The 25,308-nt window shown below is 45.4% G+C and overlaps 1 protein-coding gene across 1 annotated transcript in view; it reads left to right on the top strand.

The window, feature by feature from the left end:
* Clcn1 (chloride voltage-gated channel 1) overlaps positions 1 to 25,308 on the top strand; it is a 31,130-nt gene that overhangs the window by 3,504 nt on the left and 2,318 nt on the right. The window contains exons 2-22 of the mRNA XM_006997157.3: positions 4 to 124; positions 558 to 689; positions 1,299 to 1,427; positions 1,615 to 1,748; positions 2,969 to 3,046; positions 4,095 to 4,173; positions 9,682 to 9,807; positions 10,116 to 10,200; positions 10,400 to 10,501; positions 10,977 to 11,061; positions 11,302 to 11,451; positions 16,139 to 16,208; positions 16,386 to 16,496; positions 18,452 to 18,665; positions 18,895 to 19,028; positions 21,587 to 21,819; positions 22,225 to 22,348; positions 22,617 to 22,696; positions 22,892 to 22,930; positions 24,813 to 24,917; positions 24,994 to 25,080. Coding sequence (XP_006997219.1) covers positions 4 to 124; positions 558 to 689; positions 1,299 to 1,427; positions 1,615 to 1,748; positions 2,969 to 3,046; positions 4,095 to 4,173; positions 9,682 to 9,807; positions 10,116 to 10,200; positions 10,400 to 10,501; positions 10,977 to 11,061; positions 11,302 to 11,451; positions 16,139 to 16,208; positions 16,386 to 16,496; positions 18,452 to 18,665; positions 18,895 to 19,028; positions 21,587 to 21,819; positions 22,225 to 22,348; positions 22,617 to 22,696; positions 22,892 to 22,930; positions 24,813 to 24,917; positions 24,994 to 25,080 — 2,418 coding nt within the window. The remainder of the gene's footprint in view (positions 1 to 3; positions 125 to 557; positions 690 to 1,298; positions 1,428 to 1,614; positions 1,749 to 2,968; positions 3,047 to 4,094; positions 4,174 to 9,681; positions 9,808 to 10,115; positions 10,201 to 10,399; positions 10,502 to 10,976; positions 11,062 to 11,301; positions 11,452 to 16,138; positions 16,209 to 16,385; positions 16,497 to 18,451; positions 18,666 to 18,894; positions 19,029 to 21,586; positions 21,820 to 22,224; positions 22,349 to 22,616; positions 22,697 to 22,891; positions 22,931 to 24,812; positions 24,918 to 24,993; positions 25,081 to 25,308) is intronic.

The raw sequence follows: 25,308 nt of genomic DNA, 5'->3' as shown, positions 1-25,308 counted from the left end.
CAGATATATGGCCATCACAAAGAAAAATATTCATGTAAGGAACAAGACAAGGGGATGCCCAAGAAGACGGGCTCCAGTTCTACCGTGGACACCTTGGATGAGGACCACTATTCTAAATGTCAAGGTGATGGGGACTGAGAATTAAAGGAATCTGGAATAGGAGGTACAGGGTTGAGACAGTAACTTGAATGTCTCATCACACATCTCCCAACACACACACACACACACACACACACACACACACACACACACACACCTCACACACCAAAGCCCTCTTCTGAGTAAGCAAAAGACACTTCCCCTCCACCTCCTTAGTTAGTACTTTGCCTTATTTCTTCTTTCCCAACGGAAAGAAGTGAGTTTTGCATAGAAATTCACGTATTCGCGGGGAGTGTGGTCATAGTACTTCCCGGCAGGATAGGCACACCAACTGGCAGAGATGTGAAGAGATGCCCGGTGACTAATACACAGACGCTCCCATCTCTGCTCCTCAGCCTGCTCCCCGAGAAATGACTAGCGAGCTGTTTCCCCCCTTGTTCACCCTTCCCTCTTCCTAGATTGTGTCCACCGCCTGGGATGCGTGGTCAGAAGGAAGCTGGGGGAAGACTGGATCTTTCTTGTGCTCCTGGGCCTACTGATGGCTCTAGTCAGCTGGTGCATGGACTACGTCAGTGCCAAGAGCCTTCAGGGTAGGTTCTCCCTGGACTGCCTCCCTCTACCTTCTCCATGTTGAAACTGTTTCTGAGTTCTTGTCTCCGGTAACCCAGGTGTGTTTGAGCTGAGCATGTTGCATGGGTGGTCAGGTATGACTTTGACTCCAGATAAAACTAAACTAATTGAGAACCAGATCGCCACCTAGGCCTTTCCTGCCGGCTGCCACCCAAACTATAAGTGCCCCTTAGACAGGCTGACTGACTTGGGCAGCTTTCCCAGGGTTCCTCCTAATTTCATCACTGAAATTTCCAAGTCTCAGGAGTCCCTTTCAGTTGTCAGTGGTCACCCTCTGGCCTAGAGCCAGATGCTACAGCTACTTTCTCAACAGTGACATGCACCACAGCCACCACATAGAGACCTCTGCCAGAGGGGACTTTGGACAGATAGCCACCTCCCTCAATGCAGAGTTCCTACTTGTACAGTGAAAGGAATGCCCTGGGGCCAGGCAAATAAGATGCCCAAGGCATGAGGGCAAGCTGGCACACTATCTGGTGGTGTGAATGTGGGGGTGGGCATGAGGTGGTCTCACTGTCAACCTCTCCTAGACCCTGACTGTCCCAGGTTCTGTGTTCATGTTCCTGCAGCCTACAAGTGGACCTATGCCCAGATGCAGCCCAGCCTTCCTCTGCAGTACCTGGCCTGGGTCACCTTCCCGCTTATCCTCATCCTCTTCAGTGCGCTCTTTTGCCAGCTCATCTCTCCCCAGGCTGTGGGTGAGTGCTTTCTCTAAGATGATGATGATGCAGTCTGGTTTCTTACAGACCTCCCACTCTGAACTCCCTCTACCCTCCAGACTCCTTTGAGGCCTCACCACAGTTATCTCCTTCTCCAGTTCTGCTTTCCTCTCCCATTTAAACTCTAGCTCGAACCTGTACATTATCCTTTTTTTAACCCTTTTAGGCTCTGGAATCCCTGAGATGAAGACAATTCTCCGTGGTGTTGTCTTGAAGGAGTACCTCACACTCAAGGCCTTTGTAGCCAAGGTGGTGGCCTTGACAGCTGGCCTGGGCAGTGGCATCCCTGTGGGGAAAGAGGTAGGTCCGCATAGCTGAGCGAAGGGCTGGCAGAGCTGACTGGACTCAGCCAGGGCCAAAGGGCAGTAACAAGGGGGAAGCCTTGGACGTTCCTCACCCTCATTCCTTACCCTGTAGTTGGTGACAGACTGTTAAAGTTGGGGAGACCTTACAGCAGCCCCTCAATCTGGACATAAGTGTGGGTTGGGACTGGAAAGCTCTGCTGGGAAAAAGGATGTTGCTCTGTGCCCGGTGGGATGCTAGCTTTATCCCTGGCTTCTAACTATAGATGCCGGTAGCAGGCCCCAATTATGACAACCAGAACGTCTCTAGAAAATGTCTGTCCTCTACATAATCTGAACCAATCTCCCTGTCCAATTTATTTTTTGTTTATTTATTGCCTATTTTTGTTTGGCGTTTAGTTGTTTGCTTGTTTGAGATAGTCTCATCCTGTAGCTCAGGCTCACCGGAAACTTAAATGTATCCTCATCAGCACAGTCCTTGGGTTTCCCCTTATTTTGACATGAGAAAACTAAGACCTAGAATGAGACTTCTTTCTTCAAGGTGGCAGCTAGGCTTCTTAAACTCCAGCCTTGTGGGCACACTTGCCCTCTAGCATCAAAGTTCCGCACAGCAGCCAAAGCATCTTTCAAAACGGAACGGAACTGGACACCTCTGCCCTCGACTCAGTACTGTCTCATGAGCCTTCCATATCACTTAATATAAGATCTGCACACCTCCCAACAGCTAACCAGCCCCAGGCTGACCCACCTCTTCCTGCCTGTCTGGGTCTTCAGCCTCACCACCTGCCTGCTTCCCTGTGCTTGGATGACAAGGCTTTTCCCACATGTCCACCATGTCATGCTTGTCCCAGTCAGGACCCCTGCGTTTGCTGTTCCCTCGGCTGAGAACACTCGCCCTCTGACGCCCATGAGACTCCCTCATGTAATTATCACTCAAGGCGCTACCTCGGGTGGTGACTGGCCAGGGGAGGACACCTTCTCCTCCCCACCCTACCTCCTTTGCCTTACTCCTCTTGGTTGGCTTCCTAGCCCTAGCGTTATCTGAAAACACACTGATTCATCATCTCTTCCTCCCTGGGATGAGGCTCCTTTAGGGCAGAGCTCTTGTCTGGCTTCCCTCTTTCTAGCCCAGGGCCTGGAGCAGGAAATTCTGGTTCAATGGCGTCTCCCGTGCTTCTCCTCCGTCCCTGATCCCTGGCTCTCCTGGTTCTCTTCCAGGGTCCCTTTGTTCACATTGCCAGCATCTGTGCTGCTGTCCTGAGCAAGTTTATGTCCGTGTTCTGTGGTGTCTATGAGGTAAGGGTGAGGCAGTACCGCACTACAGCAGGGCCTGGTTGGTAGAAGGAAGCCCTCAGTGTGTGGGGAGAGCAGGGGAGGGTTGCCTGCTCTGGGCTGGCCTTGGTGCTGAAGGCGGCATCTCACTAACCCATGCTCCAGTTCCCCATGTCCGTGCCTGCTGATCCTAGCCAGAGCATCCCCTCCGTCCAGCTTCTGTCTGTCTTCCTAGTGTCTAGCCCTTCCTGATCTGTGCCCCCTATGGTGACCTGAGCCAGGCCTGCCCGGTGTCACCCTCGTCCCCACACGGACTGTGTCAGTCCTGTGCTGCCCCGCCCGTCTGCGGTTCCTGACACCCCCCCACCCTGGCTTACATACTGCCCGTCTGTCCTACCTGCCTTGCTCGCCGTGCTTCTCTGTTGCAGACCGTGCCTGGGCAGCTTGATCTCCTGGTGCCAGCCTGTGCAGTGGGCGTGGGATGCTGCTTTGCAGCCCCTGTTGGAGGCAAGTTCCACTTCCTCCCTACCTGGGTTGCCTGAGCCAGACTTGGAGGGGTGGGCGGGTGTCTGCTGTAGCTTTTGGGTAGAGGGGCCAGTGAAGGGACTGATGGGTGGGCCTCCAGGGAGTGACTGGATTGTTGCCTGTGGTCTCCAGGGACCCATGCCTTTCTGCCACAGAGCTGAGTGTTCTTTGGACACTGCTACTCTCTCCTGCAGGCGTTTCTACTACTTTTCTATTGGGGTGAACTCCTTGCCTGACTCTTGCTACTTATCCTCGGCCCCCCTTTGTTTGGCCATTATCTGCTCATTTGCCTGCCTGATGTCTATTTACTTAACATTTTCCATAGTTTGTTTTCAATTGTTGGCCTTGGGTGTATGAGGTCACTTCTTGGTTGCCAAACTCATTGAGTTTCTCCTGGCCTGGGAACCACAGGGATGATGGGACCATGTTCATTCCTGTGATGTAGGCCTCTCATTCTTCTTTGTTTCCCATCCCTGCTTATTCTCCCCCATCTCTCTGTCCTGCCCTTCCCCTCCTACCTGTCTGTCTGTCTGTCTCTCCCTAGTAGCAGCCATACTATTACACTGACATCCTGACAGTGGGCTGTGCCGTGGGGGTCGGCTGCTGTTTTGGAACACCACTTGGAGGCAAGTCTGTCCCATCCCCAGTGCATGGGCCCATTTGCCTTGTCTTGCTCAACAGCCAGTTCTCGTCAGCTTCGCCAAGAGCTTGGACTAACTGTTTCCACTCTAACAAGAACAGCTACTCTTAGGTAGCGTATGCCTCGAGCCTTGTTCTAACCGCTTTACATGGATTCCTACCTAACACTGTGAGTGTGGTTTGAGAGAACTGCATTATAGAAAGACCAGTGACTGAGCCGGGCGGTGGTGGCGCACGCCTTTAATCCCAGCACTCGGGAGGCAGAGCCAGGCGGATCTCTGTGACTTCGAGGCCAGCCTGGGCTACCAAGTGAGTTCCAGGAAAGGCGCAAAGCTACTCAGAGAAACCCTGTCTCGAAAAACCAAAAAAAAAAAAAGAAAGACCAGTGACTGGAGGAGACATGTTGGTAGCACCTACAGAGCCAGAGATTAGACCCCCAGCAGCTCCCCTGGCCCCACTTACACTAAAGTCTTTTTGTATTGCCAGTACCTTTGCCTGACACATACTGTTCTGTAGCAGGAGATTTTGTGTACTTCCTTCTCCAGGGGAAAACTTACCTCACGTTGTGTTTTATTAACGACACTAGGGTTTTGGTAGACTGTGATAGATTAATGGTGAACTTTAGAATGAGAAGTGCTTACGGGAGCTTTAAAGAAAGTTGTTTCTTGATATGCCAGCAATTTACAAGTGGGTGTAGCTCTTTCTATCCATTTAAGGAGAATAGTGATGTTATCATGGGTTATGTGTGTGTGTGTGTGTGTGTGTGTGTGTAAGTTAATTCTTTACCCTGCCACATGGCTCAATTTTTTTTATTATTATTAAGACATTTTCTATTCATTTTACATACCAGTCACAGATCCTCCTCTCCTCGATCCTCCCACCCCCAGCCTTCCTCCTGTACCCCCGCCTGCAACCTACCCTGCATTCCCACTTCCTTTTATCATGGGTTATTAATGACAGGACATAGTCACAAAAGGAAGACCTGTTATTTCCTTGTCAGAAATAGCTGTGGCTATGTTAACAGGGCAGAGATTATATGGCTCATTCATTGAAATCACTGATGATGAAATTCCATGTTGATAACTGAAGAAATATGGTTATAGGAAGGGTATATGCTTTTTAAACAACCAGCTGCTAGAAGGCTCTTTTCAATGATGAAATGGCAATTAGTCTTGTTTTCATAGATGAGTTTTCCAGGTATCTGAAATGGCTTGCCTCAGAAATGGTGTATGGGTGAGAGTTCAGAATTACTGAAAGCACATCCCATATCCCTGTTCTGACATGGTGGAAGCATGCAGCATAAGGAAATCCAGGATGCGTGTGCATCACTGGCATCCCATTTGCACTTCTGTTGTCAGCTCTAGTCATTAAAGTCATTAGCCTCCACCAGTGAATGGTAGTGTGTTTGCGTTTCTGCATGTCAGATGTGCGCGCCTGTGTTTATACACACACTGCCTTTATTTACCCCCTAGCCTTCCAGATCAAAGAAGAATTTGTGGTTGTTTTGGATTTGTTATAAACATTTTAAAGTGAAGAGAACCTGCTTTCTCTTCCCGAGACTACAGCTTATATGAGGAGTCAAAAGGTTCTTTCTGGTCTTGTGACAAGGATGGGAATCTCACCTTAGGAAAGTTACAGTAAAGCATTGTTCTTGACACAAGAAATTGTTAGGCACTTGCAAGTGAAGGGGCTACCCTCAGGCTGTTTGCATTATGCTGCAAATGACAAACCTGTCTGCAGGTGGCAGTGCTTGATTCTTTTTTATGAATATAGAATAACTGAAAGAAAAAAAATGCAGTTTTGAGATCATTTACTCACAACATAGGCGACTCCTAATTCCTTATATTGATAGAAGGAATATAATTCAGCATCCTATAGAAACAACCAAGGCCCTTTTGCTTCCATTGTGTGCCAGGTAGTGGGACTGGTGCTGCATTCTCAAGGGGCTCAGGGAGGCAGACCCTGAGATCATCACAGGCAATTAATGACCCTGTGGCATTCCTAGGCAAAGTGCAATGAGCCGTCAAGGCAGCCTGCGGGAGCCTGTGAAGCTTTATGAAAGAGACAGTGTTTGTCATGGGCGTAATTAGTAAGTAGGAGCCTGCAAGGAGGAAAGGAAATTCCAAACAGAATGGACAGGATCCAAAGTCAATATCTGCCCTTACAGTAATGAGTAGTACTAGGGAGAATGGGAAAGTATAATAGGAAGTGACTCAGAACAGATAAGTGGGGCTGAATCATGAAGGTCTGCAGAAGTCATGCAGAATAATACAGGTTTTATCCTCTACGGTAGTATTTGCCCAAATACGTTTTACAGAGCACAATTCTTCTTGGTGAAAACCCATTGCAAGTTCCAATTGGTAAGAAAATGTATGATTAAAGGGGAATAAATAAGTAGTTAGAAACTAATGAATTGGAAAGGTTATGAGAACATCTGAGATGTTGGGATGCATTGTGAACACCCAGGGTAGCTGCAAACAGCCTTTCCCACCAAGGCCCCTTCGCAGAGACCATGCCATAGGACTTGTGTCATCTCATGGGACTGACTTGGTGTGGTATTGTCGTGGGTGAAGTGAAACCACGGAAGGATTTAAAACAAGGAAGTGACATGGTTAGCTCGGCCTGCTCGTCCAATCCCCTTGGCACACATGTGCAGGATAGAATTGGTTGTGGATTAACAGGATTGATCTAAGATTAACAAGAAGACTATTGTCATTGTTCTGATGCTGGATGCTGACAGACAGAACTGGGCAGCAAAGGAGGCAGAGGAGGGGCTGAGAAACTCAAGTGATATCAAGTCAAACTGATGCTGCCTGGTGGCTTACTTTATGTGAAGATAGGAGAGAGAGTTCTGTGCCAACACCCGTGCTCACAACACTGGCAATGCAGTAGATAGTGATATTAGTGACTATGGAAGAGGGCACAGGAAGCAAACTCGGTCTGGAGGGGAGTGAACAAATTTTGCTTTGAGGATATTGAGTTTAAAGTTCCTACGGCACGGCCAAATAGTATGAAGTAGGCAACTAGGTCGATGAGTCTACAATCCAGGAACTGAGCTGAATCTAATCAGTAGCCTGTGTTCTTGGTTAATGCCACGGGCAGAAGTGAAACTGAGAAAGAAGTTATGTCTGCAAGTAGCAGGAGAGGGAGACCAAGAGCAATGCCTTCCCTGGACAGAGGCATGGGAACCAGAAGAGAAATTAGAGAAGGAACGCAGAGTGGAAGGAGAGAACAGCATGCCAGACCTAAGACACCCGAGTTTCTAGCAGCTGTTCACGTTTTTAAAGCTCTCTTTTCTTTTAGCAGCACATGTTATGCTTGTCTCAGGTAATATGAAAGTTGGTTCTCACTCCTGATCACGCTGTGACAAACTGCTAGAGAAAAGCCTCCCAGGTCTGTATCATGGGGAGGAAATGCTTGTAACATATAAGTTGGATAATTGCACCCAGGCAAAGTAAAGCTGGTTTTACTTTTATTATGGCAAAGCAAAGAAGAGAGACCCACCTGATTCCCACTGCGGACTTCTCCCCCTTGGGATTTGAAGAGCAGGGCAGAAAGAGTGGCTGGCATAGCTCTGCATCACTTGGCTCTGTTCTTTCTTTCTGTTTGTTTGTTTAGGTTCTTTGAGACAAGGTTTCTCTGTGTGACGCTGGTTGTGCTAGAACCTGCTTTATAGACCAGACTGGCCTTGAACTCACAAAGATCCTCCTGCTTCTGCCTCCCGAGTGCTGGAATTAAAGGTGTATGCCACCTCTGTCTGGCATGATTTACTTATTTTTATCTTATGTGAATTGGTGCTTTTCCTGCATGTATGTCTGTGTGAGGGTGTCAGATCCCCTGGAACTGGAGATATAGACAGTTGTAAGCTGCCATGGGGTCCTGAGAATTGAACCTGGGTCCTCTGAAAGAACAGCCGGTGCTCATAACTGATGAGCAATCTCTCCAGCACCCTTGGCTCCATTCTTTGAAATTGCCTTGCTGTGTTCTTTCCTTCTCCATATCCTCTCCTCTCCTGCCCATCGCAGTATAGACATTGAGCCCCAAATGGGTGCTCACCACTGTGCCAGGGCTTAGTTTCTAAGGAACCTCCAATCCCAGGGAAACTCAGCAATGTGGACAAACAGCTAGATCTGAAAGTGGAAAATAGAATAACCCAAAATACCAAGATGAGAAATACCAGGATAAGAAATGGATGGTCTCTACTTGACAAGAAAGATTGGGGATGGCTTTTCAAGGAGACATTGTGGAAAATCTTCTGCCAAACCACAGCTTTGGCTCCAGGAGACAATAGCACCCAGCTACCATCTCCTTAGTACATAGACTCAATGTGACTTAATCACGGTGCCCTGCCAAAAGGATAGTGGAGGTCATGAGGGATTTGAGAGATGTGGCTTTTGCATACAGGATGGGAAGCATTATGTGAACTGCTGTCTGAAGAGGGAGGGAATGGCCAGCCTTGAACAGACCAACAATGTACACCATGGAAGAAAGAAAAAGACAAAGTTTGCCTTGCTAATTTTTTTTCCCTCTTGGACTGGTCCTCACCCCCCTCTATCTCAGTTCACTGTCCTCCTGTTTGCTATGGATGAGGCTTATCCAAGCTTTAGTCATGTTTTTGATGACCTAATCAAAGATCAATTCCCTTGCCCCAAAGCTTACAGATTCTCTTCTTTGTTGTTTCCAATGGTGCGCTCATGGCCTCATGGGCATTGCTTCCTTTGGCTCAGCACTCCTCATGTGTATGCTCCATTCTCTTCTCCTCCCTCTCCTCTGAGCATCTCCTCTCAGAACAAGAACTAGTGACCGATAGCCAGCTCCCCTTTAATCTCCCTCACCTTTCTAAGCATTGTAGTTTACCTTCTTCTCACCTTGACTGTCCTCCTGGCTTAGGTCCTTGGGGGTCACATTTTGTAACTATCATCATCATTATCAGGGTGGCTCTGCTTTCTCTTCCTGGAGTATTGGATCCTGTAAGCTTTCATAATGCCCTATCCTATTTTTCTTATTTCTCATAAACTTGCCCTGAAATGTAGGAAGCAGTAGGGAGATAAGAAGGGGGTGTCGAGCAATATGCAAATCCTGAGCTCCCTTTGGCAATGGTACTGACCACCGCCTGCTCTGGAGCCTTCTTCCGTTTTTAATATTTCTACGGAACTGTTTCAAATCTCCATAAGTCCCCATGGATATTTGACAGTTGCGAACCCCATTTAGTCCTTTACTTTAAGTGCACAGATACTTGAGCCTGAAGTTCAGGGAGTTAAGAGCCTATCCGTTTCTTATCGTCTCTGTAACTCATTGGTCCACATTCCTGGTCTGGGCTGGGGGTGGGGGTGGGGGTGGGGCTTCCATAGGCATGTATGTGGTTTATTACAAAGAACAAGAAGAAAGCATCACCAGCCCTTCCCAGACTGGCAGTTAAGGTGAAGCTCCTGGGATCCCAGCAGTGGGAGGTGTGGGAGTGTCTGCCCCTGACCAGCTACTTCCCTGCCCCACAGGAGTGCTGTTCAGCATCGAGGTCACCTCTACCTACTTTGCTGTTCGGAATTACTGGCGAGGATTCTTTGCAGCCACATTCAGTGCCTTTGTGTTCCGTGTCTTGGCGGTGTGGAACAAGGATGCTGGTAACCGGAGGTCCCGGGGGAGGCGGTGTGGAATAGGGATGGTGGTGAAGAGGCAGGAGGTATGACTGGAGCACATCAGAAAGGGAATGGGCGCTGTCCTTTGGGAAGCCAGACCAAGGCTGGGGTATAGGGGAGGATTAGATCATGGCGTAGAGAGTATAAGCACGGAGAGATGCTAGTAGGGGAAAGGAAATTAAATGGAAGAGGAGAGGCTGGGGTTGAAGGAAGAGAAGACACTTGAACATCTCTCCCCCTACCTATGGCTTTCTGTGAGTCCCCACCATAACGCTTGCCTTTTCATCCTCCAGTCACCATTACCGCTCTGTTCAGAACTAATTTCCGAATGGATTTCCCTTTTGACCTGAAGGAACTTCCAGCTTTTGCTGTCATTGGGTCAGTGGGACCACTCTTTCTGGGTGTGGGGAGCGGGGACTGGGGTGCGGTTGTGGACTGGAAGGACCGAACCGGATAAGTTGTGGAGGGCATGAGTAAAGGCAGGAACTGCGGGGCAGCTGGTAGAAAGGGGAGGGGCTTGTTTGCGCCCCTGCAGTGTCTGGGTCAGAGCTTCAAGCCCTGTGTCTTGCACCTGCAGGATCTGCTGCGGGTTCCTGGGAGCTGTTTTCGTTTATCTGCATCGCCAAGTCATGCTCGGTGTCCGAAAGCACAAGGCTCTCAGCCAGTTTCTTGCCAAGCAGTGAGTCACTGTCCTTCCCCTTGTCCTGCCCACTTACCTCTGATTTCCCCCGGCAGTCCCTTCTTTAGGTGGAACTTTAGGTCCTTTCGGTCAGCGGTTCTCAACCTCTGGGTCGAGAGATCCTGCCTATCAGATATTTTGCATTACAATTCATAACTATAGCAAAATTACAGTTATGAAGTAGCAACTAAATGATTTTATGGTTGGGAGGGTCACCACAACATGAGGAACTGTATTAAAGGGTTGATAACCACTGCTTTCCGTGGAGTTGCTGAGCACAGCCATGGGAAACTCTGATACTGTCGTTAGTGGTTAGCCATGCTGGCTCTTCCCAAGAGATCGCTTTCCTGGCAAAGAAACTATGTTCGCTTTACTGAAAGAATAAACTATGGGAAACAACAACTTGGAAGCTGAGTGTGAATGCATTGTGGGCTGGCTGAGTTGGGGGGTAGGGTTAACTCTGTTTCTTTTTCAGCCGCCTGCTGTATCCTGGAATTGTTACCCTTGTCATCGCATCACTCACCTTTCCACCAGGAATGGGTCAATTCATGGCGGGAGAGGTCAGCTCTAGGGGCGTCTGAGAGCAGGGGGTTAGGTCACATCTATGACGGGGTCTCTAAGCCAAGGGTGGGGCTGCCGCTCAGCCTTGGAGCTTATGGAGTTTTGCCCAAGGGTAGACTTTCTCCAGGAGAAAAGAACAAAAAGTCCTGGACTAGTGAGGCTGGGGGTGAGTTCTGTGACATAGGAGGTACAGTAGTACATCGCTGGAAAACCTGGTTCCTCTGCTTCTTCCTTCACAGCTGATGCCCCGTGAAGCCATCAGTACCTTGTTTGACAATAATACCTGGGTAAAGCACATAGGTGACCCCCAAAGCCTGGGCCAGTCAGCTGTGTGGATTCACCCCCAGGTCAACGTGGTCATCATCATCCTTCTCTTCTTCATCATGAAGGTATTCTGCCCCATGTGAGCCCCTCTATGTTTCTGTTTTCAGTAGAGGAACCCAGGCCTTGCACAGGAAGGGTAGAACTTCATCTGATCTGTGTCTGACCTAGACAGAAACGTGAGGAAACCGCAGCATAAACGGCCTGTCTATCAAAATGAACCAGGATGCAGCTTAATTGCTCTGCTCATGTCAACTTCGTGATGTTTGCCGTAACTCTAATAACCCTTCTAATAGTTCCACTTGTTATCTTTCTAAGGCATCAAAGCAGTCAAGTAAATTTGAGCAAGACAGAGTTTAGCAATATAGATAACTGTGTAAAAACCCCAGACCAATTAACCAAATTGCTCCCACGTGTTAGATAATTAGATCCTTAATCTCCATGGATCTCTTGTTCACTTTTAGGTGATTTGCACTCAACTCTCATTTCTCTCTAGAAATTTGAAGGTAAAGGAATACCAAATCAACATTATTAATGACCATAAATAATTTTTACAAATGTAATTATTCTCCACTTAGGCAGTGAGAGTACAAGGATTTTTCTAGACGAGAACAGTTTTTCCTAACATTTCCTAATTAGAAAATAAGAGTAAATTCCTTTTACTTCCTTTCTTTTTCAGATCTGCCCATCACAAATTATAAATGTAGAAGCTTCATATTACTACCTTGTATAAAGATTTTTTTTTAATTTCCGAACCTGATTGTGACACCTATTATAGCTGATGATTGTCTGTTTTTTCCTTTTTGATGATTTCTCATTTACTAACAACATGCCTTATGTATAGGTATCTCTGTCCAGCCCAAACTCTCATGCTTTTCAATACCTTGCTCTTATTTATGATGCTTTTGTGATTCTATATTGTACAAGAATATGCATCACTGTTATATTGATATTGTTCTTATAATACAGTGAATTTATCCAATAAATGTTATAAAACAGCATGTGCCAAGTACATAACTCTTGGTCATTGGCCTTTGGCTAATTTTACATTTCCTTGTTTTCTGCTGCTGCTTGTTAATGTGCTTTTCAATGATATTATTATAAAAACACCAGCTGCTTTACACACCAGGTCGCAGATCTCAGACTTGGGCTCTCAAGGGTTGTTGTGGATTTCTACTTCCCTACCTCACCAAAGGTGGACTAACTGAATCTATAGAATCCATATTTTGGACACTTTGTTTATTTTATCCTTTGTGTTTCTTCCTTTAATATACATGATAACTTTCATAAAGATGTTCTAAGAATCTTGGTAGGGATCTGATGTCTAGATTTTTATTTATAAGTCTCATCTTCTCTAATTTATAAGTTCTCGCTTTCTATACTAGTTAAGCTTTAGGAAACATGGGGAGTAAAGAAACCCAGGCTAGTCTTGAACTTATCCTCTCCTGAAAGCTGAGATTTACAGCATGAGCCCAGTATATGGACTGCAACTTGCCTGTCAAGTCTCTAATCCCATCTGCAGTCCATGTTTTGACAGTATTTCAGGATCTATGATCCAGTAATGATACATCTTGGTCTAAGCTGTATGTTACCTTTGCAGTCTTGTAGACTGTTAAAATGTCAAGATTTTTTAAAGTTTTCTAAAAATAAAATAGATGTTTTTCAACACTTACTCTTTACCTTATCCACATCCCCAGATTTTCTGTTAAGTATCTTCACGAAGTCAAGCTTATTTTCAGAACCCCACTTGGATGATATAGAAGGACTCATCTGTATGTCACTATAATTAACTTCTCACTGAATTACAGCCTAGAGAACATTCATATTGTAAGTGTATAAGAAAAAGAAACACATTCTGGGCTATATTTCAAGCCCAACAGTTTACAGGAGGTCTCCAATATTCTTTAATATTTCTAATTACAAAAGTAGTCCTTGCTGCAAATTCAGTTTTACCAGCCACTGCTTCCCAGCATTTTCTTTGCCTAATCATTGGACTTATAACAGTACTCTTATTTTTTAAAATGTGAAAATAGAGCATGTAGCCAAATTAAAATATGAAAGTACTTATATCCATCTATTTTTGTAGTGATTAAATATCTGAGACAGGCTCCACCTTATAAGAAAAAGAGTATTTTTGGCTCACAGTTATGAGCACCCAAGATCACAGGGTCACACCAGTGATGGCGCTCTTGCTAGCAGAGTCCTAAGCTGTGCAGAACATCACACAGTAAGCACCAAGGAGCGCCCATGTCTGTGTGCATCTCCTCTGTTCTTGTCCTCAGAAGGCTGCCAGGAAGCCAGCACTGATGTTTCACTCTAATGTCTTGCCTAATCCTATAGAATTTTGAAAGCCTCGACATCACGGCTGGATTAGGTCCTCACCCTTTTGGTATCTCACAACAGAGATGACATTTCCAAATGGAATCCAGTGAGACATTCAAATTGTGTTCAGTCCAAAGCAGGGACTAGAACTACTTTTCTGCAATTGGATCTGAAATCTAGTCCATGTGGCCTTCTGACAGTGTCAGTGGGTAGGTTCTAGGCTTGGTTCAGCTGTTTCTTAATATTGGGAAAGGAACATCCTGTTTTCCCAATTTCAGGGTGTACAGGGTATCCTCATGTTGTAAATCAAGAGATTTCTCATGAACATGAATATAATCCCAACATCTTGCTCCCTTTCAATAAGGCTAACAGCATTGCCTAGTGTTGTTGAGTTTCAGCATTGCCTGAAGCTCCATGGAAGCCTTTTTGCCTGCTTTTCATATTATTCCTTCTTGTGATGGGTCTAAATATAATGAAGTCAGTGATAACAGGTTTCTAGTTTCTCAGTTCTTCAGAAGGAGCTTTAAAATCTTAGAAGTTACTTGTGTGCCACATCACTCTTGTGTTTTTTTCCCCCTTCATGTGCCAATAGCTAAAAAAGTTTCCAAATCTCAATCACCCCTCTTTGTACCATGGGAGTTGTGACTTCAGTACCCCCTGGTCTTGATCTAGGTGTTCCACTTATCTGTGAAGATAATCTACTTTACCCTCTGAAATTAGACCTATCCATCACCCATCATCTGTATCACTGGAGCTTTCAAATAACCCAACCCTACAGAATCCCTTATGATTTCCATGTGCTTATTCTAAAGAGATGGTACACGAGAGCATAAGGCTTTTTGGTATGTTAAATGTCATCACTTAACAAGATAAAGCAACAGGTACATGGATCCTGCCTCTAGATTGTCTGGTAGAATAGTCTTCAGAGGCCTCTGCTCATCTGCATTTTCAACAAGTTCTCTGCATGAACATTATTACTTTGGAGTGTTCATTTGAGGATCTTTTACTGTTTTGCATGACTATTGTTCCGTTGACATATTGTCTTTCTTTACTTCCTTCCTACCTACATTTATGGAGTACTGTGCCTCTGAAGAGAAGGCAGAATTAACAAGGTTCACCTTCTCTCCCCAAGAAATCATCATTCTGTGTTCTTTTCATTTTACACATTTAACTTGCAGTCCTCAACTATCTCAATGATCATATTCTGACATGAAGTAGATGTTCTATTTTGTCTCACACTTCTAGAGTAAAATTTTCTTGGGGTCTTCATCACAGCCTCTTGGGTTCAGCTTAGGCGTAAAAGAATGCTTTCTAAAGTTCATAAAATTAAGAAATTTATTTCTCATTAGTGTATCATACACATGATTCAAGGACTTGCAAATACTTTAATCGTAACAGCCTGTTAGACATTTAGCTGTTTTCATCTTGTACCTAATTAGTTTGGAATCCTTTTCTAAGACTGATTAACTTACATTGGAATTACTTTCAAAACTAAATCTCACACTTTCACTTTTTCTTTAGATATTTAATGTTCAGCCACTATTCCTGTTCTGCTCTATTTCTCAATTCCTCTGCATTCTTTGCCTCAGAGTGTACTTACTGCTTTTACTATAATTGTCCCAATTTCTGTTGGAATAATGCCTTGCAAAGTTGACCTTGGATATCTTTTCTGTTATATTGAAAGACTAATCAGGTTCTCAGTTTGCCCCTGTGGTACAGCCAAGACAGATCTTTTTTTTTCCCTCAGTACTGGGGATTTAACACAGGGCCTTGTGAGGCCCTTCTAAGAATACACTCTATCACTCTGTCCCCAGGATCCAGATATAATTTTGATCCTTGTTTAAGGTGGTTTGATATCAAAGACAAAGGCTCAAGCAGAGCAGTCTTCTCTCCGGGTTTCTGTGAGGCTTACCTCTTCCATGACTTTGTAAATGATCAAATCAAAGCTAAATTAACCATACCAAATTTCAGTAGACTTTAAAGTGTCTGCCACATTGATCTGGGCTCTGTTATAGAAACATTAGCTGAGCAGGAAAAAGCATGCTCCAGCTTAGTGTCTCAGACACAGAGGTGGAGTGGGCTGACTCAGTTCACTGGGTGAGGGTCTTTTGGGAACAGTGAAAGAGGGATCCTCTGGGACTTTCTTGTTCTAGATTGCCAAGAGGAAAATATAGTCACTCAAAGTTGGAAGGGTTTGTGTTAGCCATCTGGAGGAACTTTCTTATCCTGATGTCTTTGTTGATCTCTCAGCCTGAAAGTGCCAAGTTTTTCAGGTTCTGGAGGATGGTGATAGACGAGATTTCCAAAAGGGTTAGCTGTCCCAGGGCATTTCTGTTATGACTTTTGAAGCAGGTAGGAGGAGGGCAGTGAGGAGAGAGGGGCATGGAGATACTTTTGGAAAGGGTATTCTAATGTTTCTTTTTTTAATCCTAGTTTTGGATGTCCATTGTGGCCACCACTATGCCCATACCTTGCGGAGGCTTCATGCCTGTTTTTGTGCTAGGTAAGGGTTGATGGCATCATGTTGATAGCTATAATCTGGGTGGATGGTGAGAAAACAAGGAAGAACCTAGCTAGCATTCTGGGAGTTTGTGGTCTTAGTGCCTAAACACAGATTATGCTGAAAACATAGAGACAAAGAAAACTTATCTTAATATTTGCCTTTTTTATCTTCCTCTAGGAGCTGCATTTGGAAGGCTGGTAGGAGAGATCATGGCCATGTTGTTCCCTGAGGGTATCTTATTTGATGACTTCCTCTACAAGATCTTACCTGGGGGCTATGCAGTAATTGGTGAGACATATTTCTAATCTCTATAACCAGACATTGAGTACCCCAAATCCCTACAATCAAAGTCTTCTAATACATCTTCTTTCAAGATACAGCAATTTAGTTTAAATACAACACTATTTAATTCAAGTTTTGTTCAAACAACCAGCTCTTGGCTCTGCCTCTCACTTTTTTTTTTTTTTTTTTTTTTTTTTTTTAAATAAGCCTTAGTTTCTGCCTGTGGGAAATGGATCATAGGAATCAAATAAGAAAATAAGGATGGTTCAGTGTCAGCCAGGTCTACAAAGTGAGTTCCAGGATAACCAAGACTACGCAGAGAAACCCTGTCTCAAAAAAACAAAACAAAACAAACAAACAAAACCAAAAAAAGAAAAGAAAAGAAGCATAGGGTACCTTGCATTATCTTTACATGTTTAGTAGGCTCTTTCTTTCGTAAGAATCAAGGAACCAATACTGCAGGTGATGGGCTCAGTCCATCCAAACTGGACTGTGTTTATGTAATAGGAACTAATAACACAGGAGTAAGAGCTGAGAAACATAAGCCCTGGACTTCTAAAATGACTTCTGAGGTAGACTTATGTATGACACTCTACTGCCTGATCCTAGTTCATTTATAAAAGCTTCATTTATCAATCGAAATCTTCTGTTTTCTTCATGCCTGTCAAGTATCTCTCATCTTCCATAATGCGCATTTCCCAGTATACACATACTATATAGTTTATGTTCTGAATAATGCTCTGTGCATTACCAACTAAAGTCATATCTCCCAATACTATTTTATTGTTATATTTTCACATAAGCCTTCTCCTGTATTCTCCCAATGGATATTTCCATCATTTTATTTTACTAGTTTTAGCTTTGGGTTTTTTTTTTAAAAGACAAGCTGTCTTAGTTAGGGTTTCTATTACTGTGAAGAGACACCATGACCATGGCAACTCTTACAAAGAAAAACATTTAATTGGGGGTGGCTTACAGTTTCAGAGGATTAGTCCATTTTCATCACAGCAGGACATGGCAGCATGCAGGCAGACATGGTGCTGGAGAAGGAGCTGAGCGTTCTACTTCTTGATCCACAGGCAACAGGAACTGAACTGAGTGCCACAATGTGTGTAGCTTGAGCATAGGAGACCCTGAAAGCCCACCTCCACAGTGACACACTTCCTCCAACAAGGCCATACTTCCTAATAGTGCCACTCCCTATGGGGGTCATTTTCTTTCAAACCACCACACAGGGTCTCTTTACATAGCCCTGGCTGTCCTTGTGTAGACCAAGCTGGCCTTTCCCTCATATTTGAATAAGAAGTACAATTAAAATATGAATAACTATTGAGTTGATAAGAATACAACTTAAAAATACATTAGATTGCTTATACTTTTGGTCAGCTTATAGAATCATAGTGATTTAAATCCGTAAGAATTTTAGAAGTTATTTAGTGACATTTTCACTCTGTGAATGAGAGCATGGTATCTCATGGAAGTAAACATCATTCAGATGGTAGAAACAGAGTCAGGATCTGTGGATCCTGATCAATGGAGGCCTCCTTGTCCACAACAAGGTTCTTGAATTTTCATGCTATTCATTCATGAACTGTTGGCATCAGCACCTGAGGCTCAAAATAAGATGCCATTATTGGATTTTTAAATGTTCAGTTGAGAGTGAGCCAAACTTTGAAAAGCAAAGAATGGATAAGATATCACTCTCTTCACATTATAAATGAAAAGTTCTGCATGTACATAGACTTTGTGACTTACTGAAGGTTATATATAAATTAGATCAAATGGATAATTTTCAAAAAGGCCAGCATTCTCAGCCCTGCTCTTGAAAAGTGGTAATCCTGGGATTGTTGGCACCAACCGAGGTCCTGTCTCCTATTCTGTGTCATTCTCATTGTACCCTCATGTATTCCTCATGTCAGAAAAGACACTTCTAACCCACCCATGCATTCCTCTCATTCCAGGAGCAGCAGCTCTGACAGGGGCTGTCTCACACACAGTCTCCACAGCTGTGATTTGCTTCGAATTAACCGGTCAGATTGCTCACATCCTGCCCATGATGGTGGCTGTTATCTTGGCCAACATGGTGGCTCAGAGTCTGCAGCCCTCTCTCTATGACAGCATCATCCAGGTCAAGAAGCTTCCCTATTTGCCAGACCTTGGTTGGAACCAGCTCAGGTCAGGGCCACTAGCCAGAATTAGTTTAAATATGATGGGATGTGGGAGGTCCTGAAGTAAGAACAAGGCTAGCATTGGGAAGCATGCTTTTTTTTTTAATTATTGTTTTCATGTTTCCACATAATTAATAAACACTATGAGTGAAAGAATGCATGGCAGACCTTGTGGGAAGAAGGAAGGGCGGCATAGGCCGATAGTGGGCTAACCCAGGATGCTTTCTCCCTCTTAGCAAATTTACAATCTTTGTTGAGGACATCATGGTACGTGATGTGAAGTTTGTTTCAGCTTCTTGCACGTATGGGGAACTGAGAAACCTACTCCAGACCACCACAGTCAAGACTTTACCATTGGTTGATTCCAAAGGTAAGTAGGAAGGAAGGGAGCTGACTGACTACCCAGCTGGTGACCGAAGCAGAGTTGTCCAGAGGCAGAGAGCACCAGTGTCACCTTAGCTACTTACTAACACTGATATTAAAACACTTACTATTGGGCTGGAGATATCGCTCAGCGGTTAAGGGCACTGGCTGCTCTTCCAAAGGTCCTGAGTTCAATTTCTAGCAACCAGATGGTGGCTCACAGCCATCTGTAATGAGATCTGGCACCCTCTTCTGGCCAGCAGGCATACATGCAGACAGAACACTGTAGGCATAATAAATAAATAAATCTATAAAAAAACAAACAAACAAACAAAAAACACCTAATATAAACAGATAAAGGGAGAAATGCTTATCTCAGTTCATGGTTTCAGAGGTCAGTCCACTGTGTTAGAGAGAGAATGGTGGGACAGAGCAGCACACATCGTGGCAGGCCAAGATGCCTAGGAGAAGAGGCTGGTGCTCAGTTGGCTTCATTCTCCCCCCCCCCCTTCTATTTTTTCTGGGATGCAAAGCCATGAGATTGTGCTCCCTATATTCAGAGTGGATCTCCCTGCTCCCATTTGATCTCTAGAAATGCTCTTGTAGACACACCCAGAGGTGTGCCTCACCAGTCTCCTGGGTGATTCAGAATCCAGGTAAGCTGACAGTAGGATTCACCATCACAGGGATGGACTTGAACTTAGAGCTTTCTAGCTACTAAGGGAAGCTCAGCTTATACTAATTGAGGAGCATGCTCTTCCTTTAGGATGTGATAAACACAGCCATGGCACAGGCACACAAAGGCAGTTAACATCCAATTAAGAAAACACAGGCAATTCTGGCTATTCATGGCAGCCATGAATTTTAAAGTCTCCATGAGCCTGGAATTAGTGAAGAGTTTTCAGAAGAATACTCCAAGAAGAAATACAGAGCTAAGTCCCTGGATTCCGCTCACGGAATTTTTCCCAAGCAATCAATACATAACCATGTTTTCTGTTTTAAGGTACCTTATTTAATAGACCTTTCTTCATTTGTTAGCCCTGAACTCATGGCCAACAGCACTGCAATCCCACCTAAGTGGAAGTCACCTAAGGCATTTACTCAACAAGGCAAAGCACAGCCTCCCCTCCCCCTGCTTGGGGTCAGTAGTCAGCACTTCAGCAGTGCGTCTGGGGGACACGTTCGCAGCAGAGTCACCACACAAAGTGCAGAGAGTCCAAACACAATGTGGCGTTAGATAGACTGCTAGCCGAGCACTGTTTACTCCGGCCGAAATGAGAAGGCTGGGTGAGTGTTTGTTCAGCCTCAGTTGGGAGCATGAGAGTCAGGCGGCTCACTTGGTTGTTGTTGTTCTCTGCACGTCTGTGAATTACGGCGGAAGCATCCCTAGCATCAGAATTAGAGATATGTTCATGGCCGGTAAGCGATTTCAGAAGTAGAGACTTCATAAGCAATGGGGGTCAACTGGAAATCTTGTGCCCTCTCCTACTTAACTAGATCCTGCCATTTCTCTAATGGCCAACCTAAGGAAGAGTGCAAACTGTTCCTCGTGGAGAAGTAAATGGCTTTCATAAACGTTGATTTCACCTTCCCTTTCATCCACCGCTCTTCCTGCCCACCATTGACGTTTCGCTCTGCTGGGCGTCGCTTCTCACTGTAGTCTGTTTTTCTCATTAGATTGTCTTTGAATGGAGAGACTGTAATCTCTGCATTTTAGAGTTCTAAGTGTTTCCTGGACATTCAGCACTTGCTTCTCTAGTCTGTGAATTAATGCATTAGAAAATAGACATGAGGAGCTATTTGGAGCCAGGAGTAATGTTAGTTTTTACTTCAGACATTCTGAGTATCCAAATTTCTCAAACTCCATTAGTTCAGACATTGCCCCTAAGCTTGGAGTCCTTCTGAGTAGCTTCTGAAGCCACGACTCTTCCTTAGAGCAAGGGTGCAGTCATTAGGGCGCTAAGTTTTCATGATGATGATGAAGATGTAACAGTGAGGCCTTTCTTAGTGCCCTTGATGCAGTGATATGGCAGTGAACATAAAGAAAATGTTCAGCACTGTAGCGAAATTTCTACAAACACATAAAAGGCCTCCTGGAAAGGGAGCATTTTGTTCATATCCTATCAGGGCTTAGGTGCTTTAGGGGATGAAACTTCTTCCAGGATGGAGGACCCGATGTTAGTGTTGCTTGTAGACTTCTTTCAGAATGTGTTTGAGTTTCAGCCTCTTACAACTGCCTCTCAAGTTTCTTTACTTTTGGATAGGGTTGATCAGCGTATTTTAATAGCGAGCTTACATATTTGCAAATACTACATTAGGGCATCATACAGATAAGTACAGATTAGCACCAATTAGTGTGCTGCTGCCAGTTGGGTCTGTAAGTGCTAAATGTGTGAAATGGAAGGGATCAAGTGAGGCCACCCTGGAGGAGTTTTAAGATGAAGTTTTTGGTAAGCAAGGGTAAGAACTGGAATGTAAAAAGGCCCCGAGCTCCTGCTGCATGATTTGATAGACATGCAGGTGTGGAGCAGGCCCTCAGGGAAGCATTTGTCGTCCGTCCCCCAGATTCAATGATCTTGCTGGGCTCCGTGGAACGCTCCGAACTGCAGTCCCTCCTACAGCGCCACCTGTGTGCAGAGCGAAGGTTGAGGGCTGCCCAGGACATGGCTCGCAAGTTGTCGGAGCTGCCCTTTGATGGAAAAGCACGGCTGGCTGGAGAATGGTACCCTGGCGGTCGACCCGAGTCCTTCGCCTTTGTGGATGAGGATGAAGAGGAGGACCTCTCCAGGAAGACGGAGGTAACCAAGACAGAAGGGAAAGGGAGGCTGACAGAAGGGGAAAATGTCAGTAGGGGGCGCTAGTGATATCTCTCCTGTGATAGCTGGGCTGGGTTGGACTGGACTGTGCTGGGCGGGGCTGGACTGGATGGGGCTGAGCTGGGCTGCGCTGGGCTTTGCTGTGACAGGTGCCGGAGAAAGGAAAGAGGAAGGGAAACACTGACAAGTGAGAAAGTGACCAAACTGGATCCAGTGCAAAAGAGAGCAGTGCCTGGGTGGTGTTTTGAGAGGGAAAAGGGAATTCGGGGGCCGCGGAGGGGGGTGGGCAGTATAGAGTTAGATCTCCCAGGGCCCCTGCCAGTAAAGGCAGCAAGGTATCATGTGGCCTCTTTTCTGAGACTGAGAATGTTTTTATTTTATTTTCAGCTTCCACTGTCGTCTCCTCCTCCACCACCACCTCCTCTCTTTCCTACTGTTCCGTCATACCCTGAAGAACCTAATGGGCCACTGCCCAACCACAAACAGCCACCTGAAGCCCCAGACCCCGCAGGTAAAGACCTCAGCATGTCTTGAGAGTTATGTTTGGACTTACCTTTACTAAGAGCTACTCTTGTAAGATGTGAGGCTAGGTGATTTCAAGAGCTGACTCTAATGGATAAATCCCATGATGCTGTCCTAGGGAGTTGGAACAGAGGTAGAAAAGAGGAATCCACTGAGGTACAGCATAGAAGAAGTACAGTTCTTTGGTGGCGCAGTGTCAGGGGCCATTGGAAGCACCTGGTCATCCCACCCCTCAATCTTCTCACTCTTCCTTTTAGGTCAAAGATCATCCATCTTCCGGTGCCTTCTGCGCTGCTTACTGGGCAGAGCTCACTCTACAAAGAAGAAAATAGCCCAGGTAAGAGAAGATGTGTCTAGAGCAAGAAGGAAGGTCAGGTCCTTAGAAGGGCACAGGTCCTACCAAGGGTGATGATTGAAAAGGTGGCTTCTTGGACTCACCTGCCCAGAGAGACATGGTTTCTGCTTCATTGAAAACTATAACTAGCCTGAGAAGGAAAGGTAATGAACTTGGCCCTGTGTCTTTCTTCCCTAGGATTCAACGGACTTAGTGGATAACATGTCACCTGAAGAGGTAAGAAAATCCACAGCCTGGAATGGATTGTTTCATCCAGTGAAGGTATTGCTTTTTTTTGTTGGGTTTTTGAGACAGGGTCTTACTGTGCAGTTCCTGGCTGGCCTGAAACTCACTGTGATGGCCTCGAACTCACAGAGATCCATCTGCCTCTACCTCCCAAGTGCTGGGATTAAAGGTGTGCGTCGCCATTTCTTATTGTACCAAGAAGACTGGAAACCAGCCAGTCGATGAATATGTCCCTTTAATGCCTGTTAGAAATGACATGCAACTAGGAACAAAAAGAAGACTGATTATATATTTCTAGTGTATACCTTTCCAAAACCAGATATTGAAGAGACATTTCTGAGGAACAAAGTCCAATGAAAGTAAAAAATCTGTATATTTTGAGAGATGACAACCTTGACAATATCAGGGTATTGATTTTGACAAAAATCATGTTGAGTCAATATAGAAGTTAGAGAAAGAATTCAAAGTGAAAAGAATTCATCTGCTGTCCCTGCTGTGATTTAAGCCTCACATAGTGAGAGCTCTGGTTTCTAACTGGTGTTGAACTTTTCATAAGATCCAGCAGCAACATCCTCCTCCCTTTGGACAAAAACTGGAGATGTATCTGGTATGTGTTCAGCACACAAATGCCAGAGTCCTCCAATCCTTGCCTATGGAGCCTCTGGTACTGTGTGTCCCCACTCCTTCATCTGCAGGCTGCAGACGAAGGTGGGGTTGTTAGGAGGATTCGATGAGAAAGACATGGACAGCAATTAGAATTTTGCCCAGTACAGATGAAGTGCTTGACAAATATTCTCAGAAAATGTTGCTGCTGTTGTTACTGGGAAAAAGAGGGGTGGGGGTAGCTGAGAAGGCCTGGTGTGATCTCAGAAGGACCAAGAGAATGAGTCCTATCTAAGTCCTCCAACCCCGTCCTCTTTGCAACGTTTCAGACAAGCATCCTCTTATACTAAGAGCCAGTTAGGCTCCATGTAAACCTTTAGTCAGGACCATGGGAGTTTAGAGGACCCATGGCTGTGTCCAGAAATGTCAACAGAACATGAAACATGGAGGGAGCCTCCATGTCGACTCACAACTCAATCCTAGGACAAGGAGCAAGCTAGCCTTTGCTGGTAATCTCTGAAGGTTAGAGTGCAGATTCGGACAAATAAGAGAGCTGAAATGTGACATCATCTGGTAGGGCCGAAGAAGGTCTTAGATTAATTTATGAGTCCTGGAGAGAGTGGCTTATCTGGCATCTTGGGTTATAGGTATGTAATTCAAGATAATAGCTAGCTTTGAGCCTTAATGATTTGGTTAACAGACTTAAACAAAAACAAAAACAAAAACAAGCAAAACATAGACAGTCCAAGTCAACTAAATACCAAGTGGTGCAGGGAGTCTACTCAGATTCAGCAACTATTCACCATGCTCTACTCATAAGGGGTAGCTTCCTCCGTCTCCAACTGTTGATATCACTTAGCCCTGCCAATGAGTGTACATCCAGTCAGCAGAGGAAAGGCAAGTGCCATCAGAAGACTGGGTATAAACAATACCATTTCTGAAAAGCAAAGGCTCCCAAAGTGTCAAGGTATGATAGGAATCACTAGATAGCAAAACATACATCTGAATGGGAGTGTCAATATGGCACACAATGAAGGTTGGAAATAAGTGTTTGGAGACCAGGAGGACACAGAAGACTACAAGAAGGACCCATATTCTGGGTACCTGAGGGTGAAGGGTGGCCTTTGAGGCCAGATAATGGAGGAGAAGGATGCTGTGACCCTCTGAGAAGAAAAGGCGTACCTATTGGTCAAGCATGTCTGTGATGGTTCCTGTGGGCCAAAGCTGAGCTCCTGAAGTTGAAGCGGTCTCTGTGATACTCTGTCAACAGATTGAGGCCTGGGAGCAGGAGCAGCTGCGCCAGCCTGTGTGCTTTGATTGCTGCTGTATCGACCAGTCTCCCTTCCAGCTGGTGGAGCAGACCACGCTGCACAAGGCAAGCCCTTGCTGACTGCCCAGGGCTTTAGGGAGGGCAGAAGTGGGGGCGTGCTGACCTGTGCTTTCCCCATCAGACTCATACACTCTTCTCACTTCTTGGCCTCCATCTTGCCTATGTGACCAGCATGGGGAAGCTCAGAGGTGTCTTGGCACTAGAAGAGGTAAGGATGACTAAGCCCCACTTGACCAGAGAGAGAGGGAAGAATGGACCCAGGACAAGGGGACGTGGGTGGGGAACGTGTAGAGCAGAGGTCCCTCCAGAAGGGAGAGACCGTAAGGCATGTTGTAGTCACAGTCCTCTAGGGGACATAGTTCTCCAGCCCAGAAGGGACCCCATGTGGTTTCTCCCAGTGGCCTGGTTTGGGGAGTGGGGTTTAGGTGAGCTATGG

This window comes from Peromyscus maniculatus, chromosome 3 (genome assembly GCF_049852395.1).
Source record: "Peromyscus maniculatus bairdii isolate BWxNUB_F1_BW_parent chromosome 3, HU_Pman_BW_mat_3.1, whole genome shotgun sequence".
Taxonomy (NCBI): domain Eukaryota; kingdom Metazoa; phylum Chordata; class Mammalia; order Rodentia; family Cricetidae; genus Peromyscus; species Peromyscus maniculatus.
The sequence above is the reverse complement of the archived record's forward strand: the minus strand, read 5'-3'. Positions and strand labels throughout refer to the sequence as shown.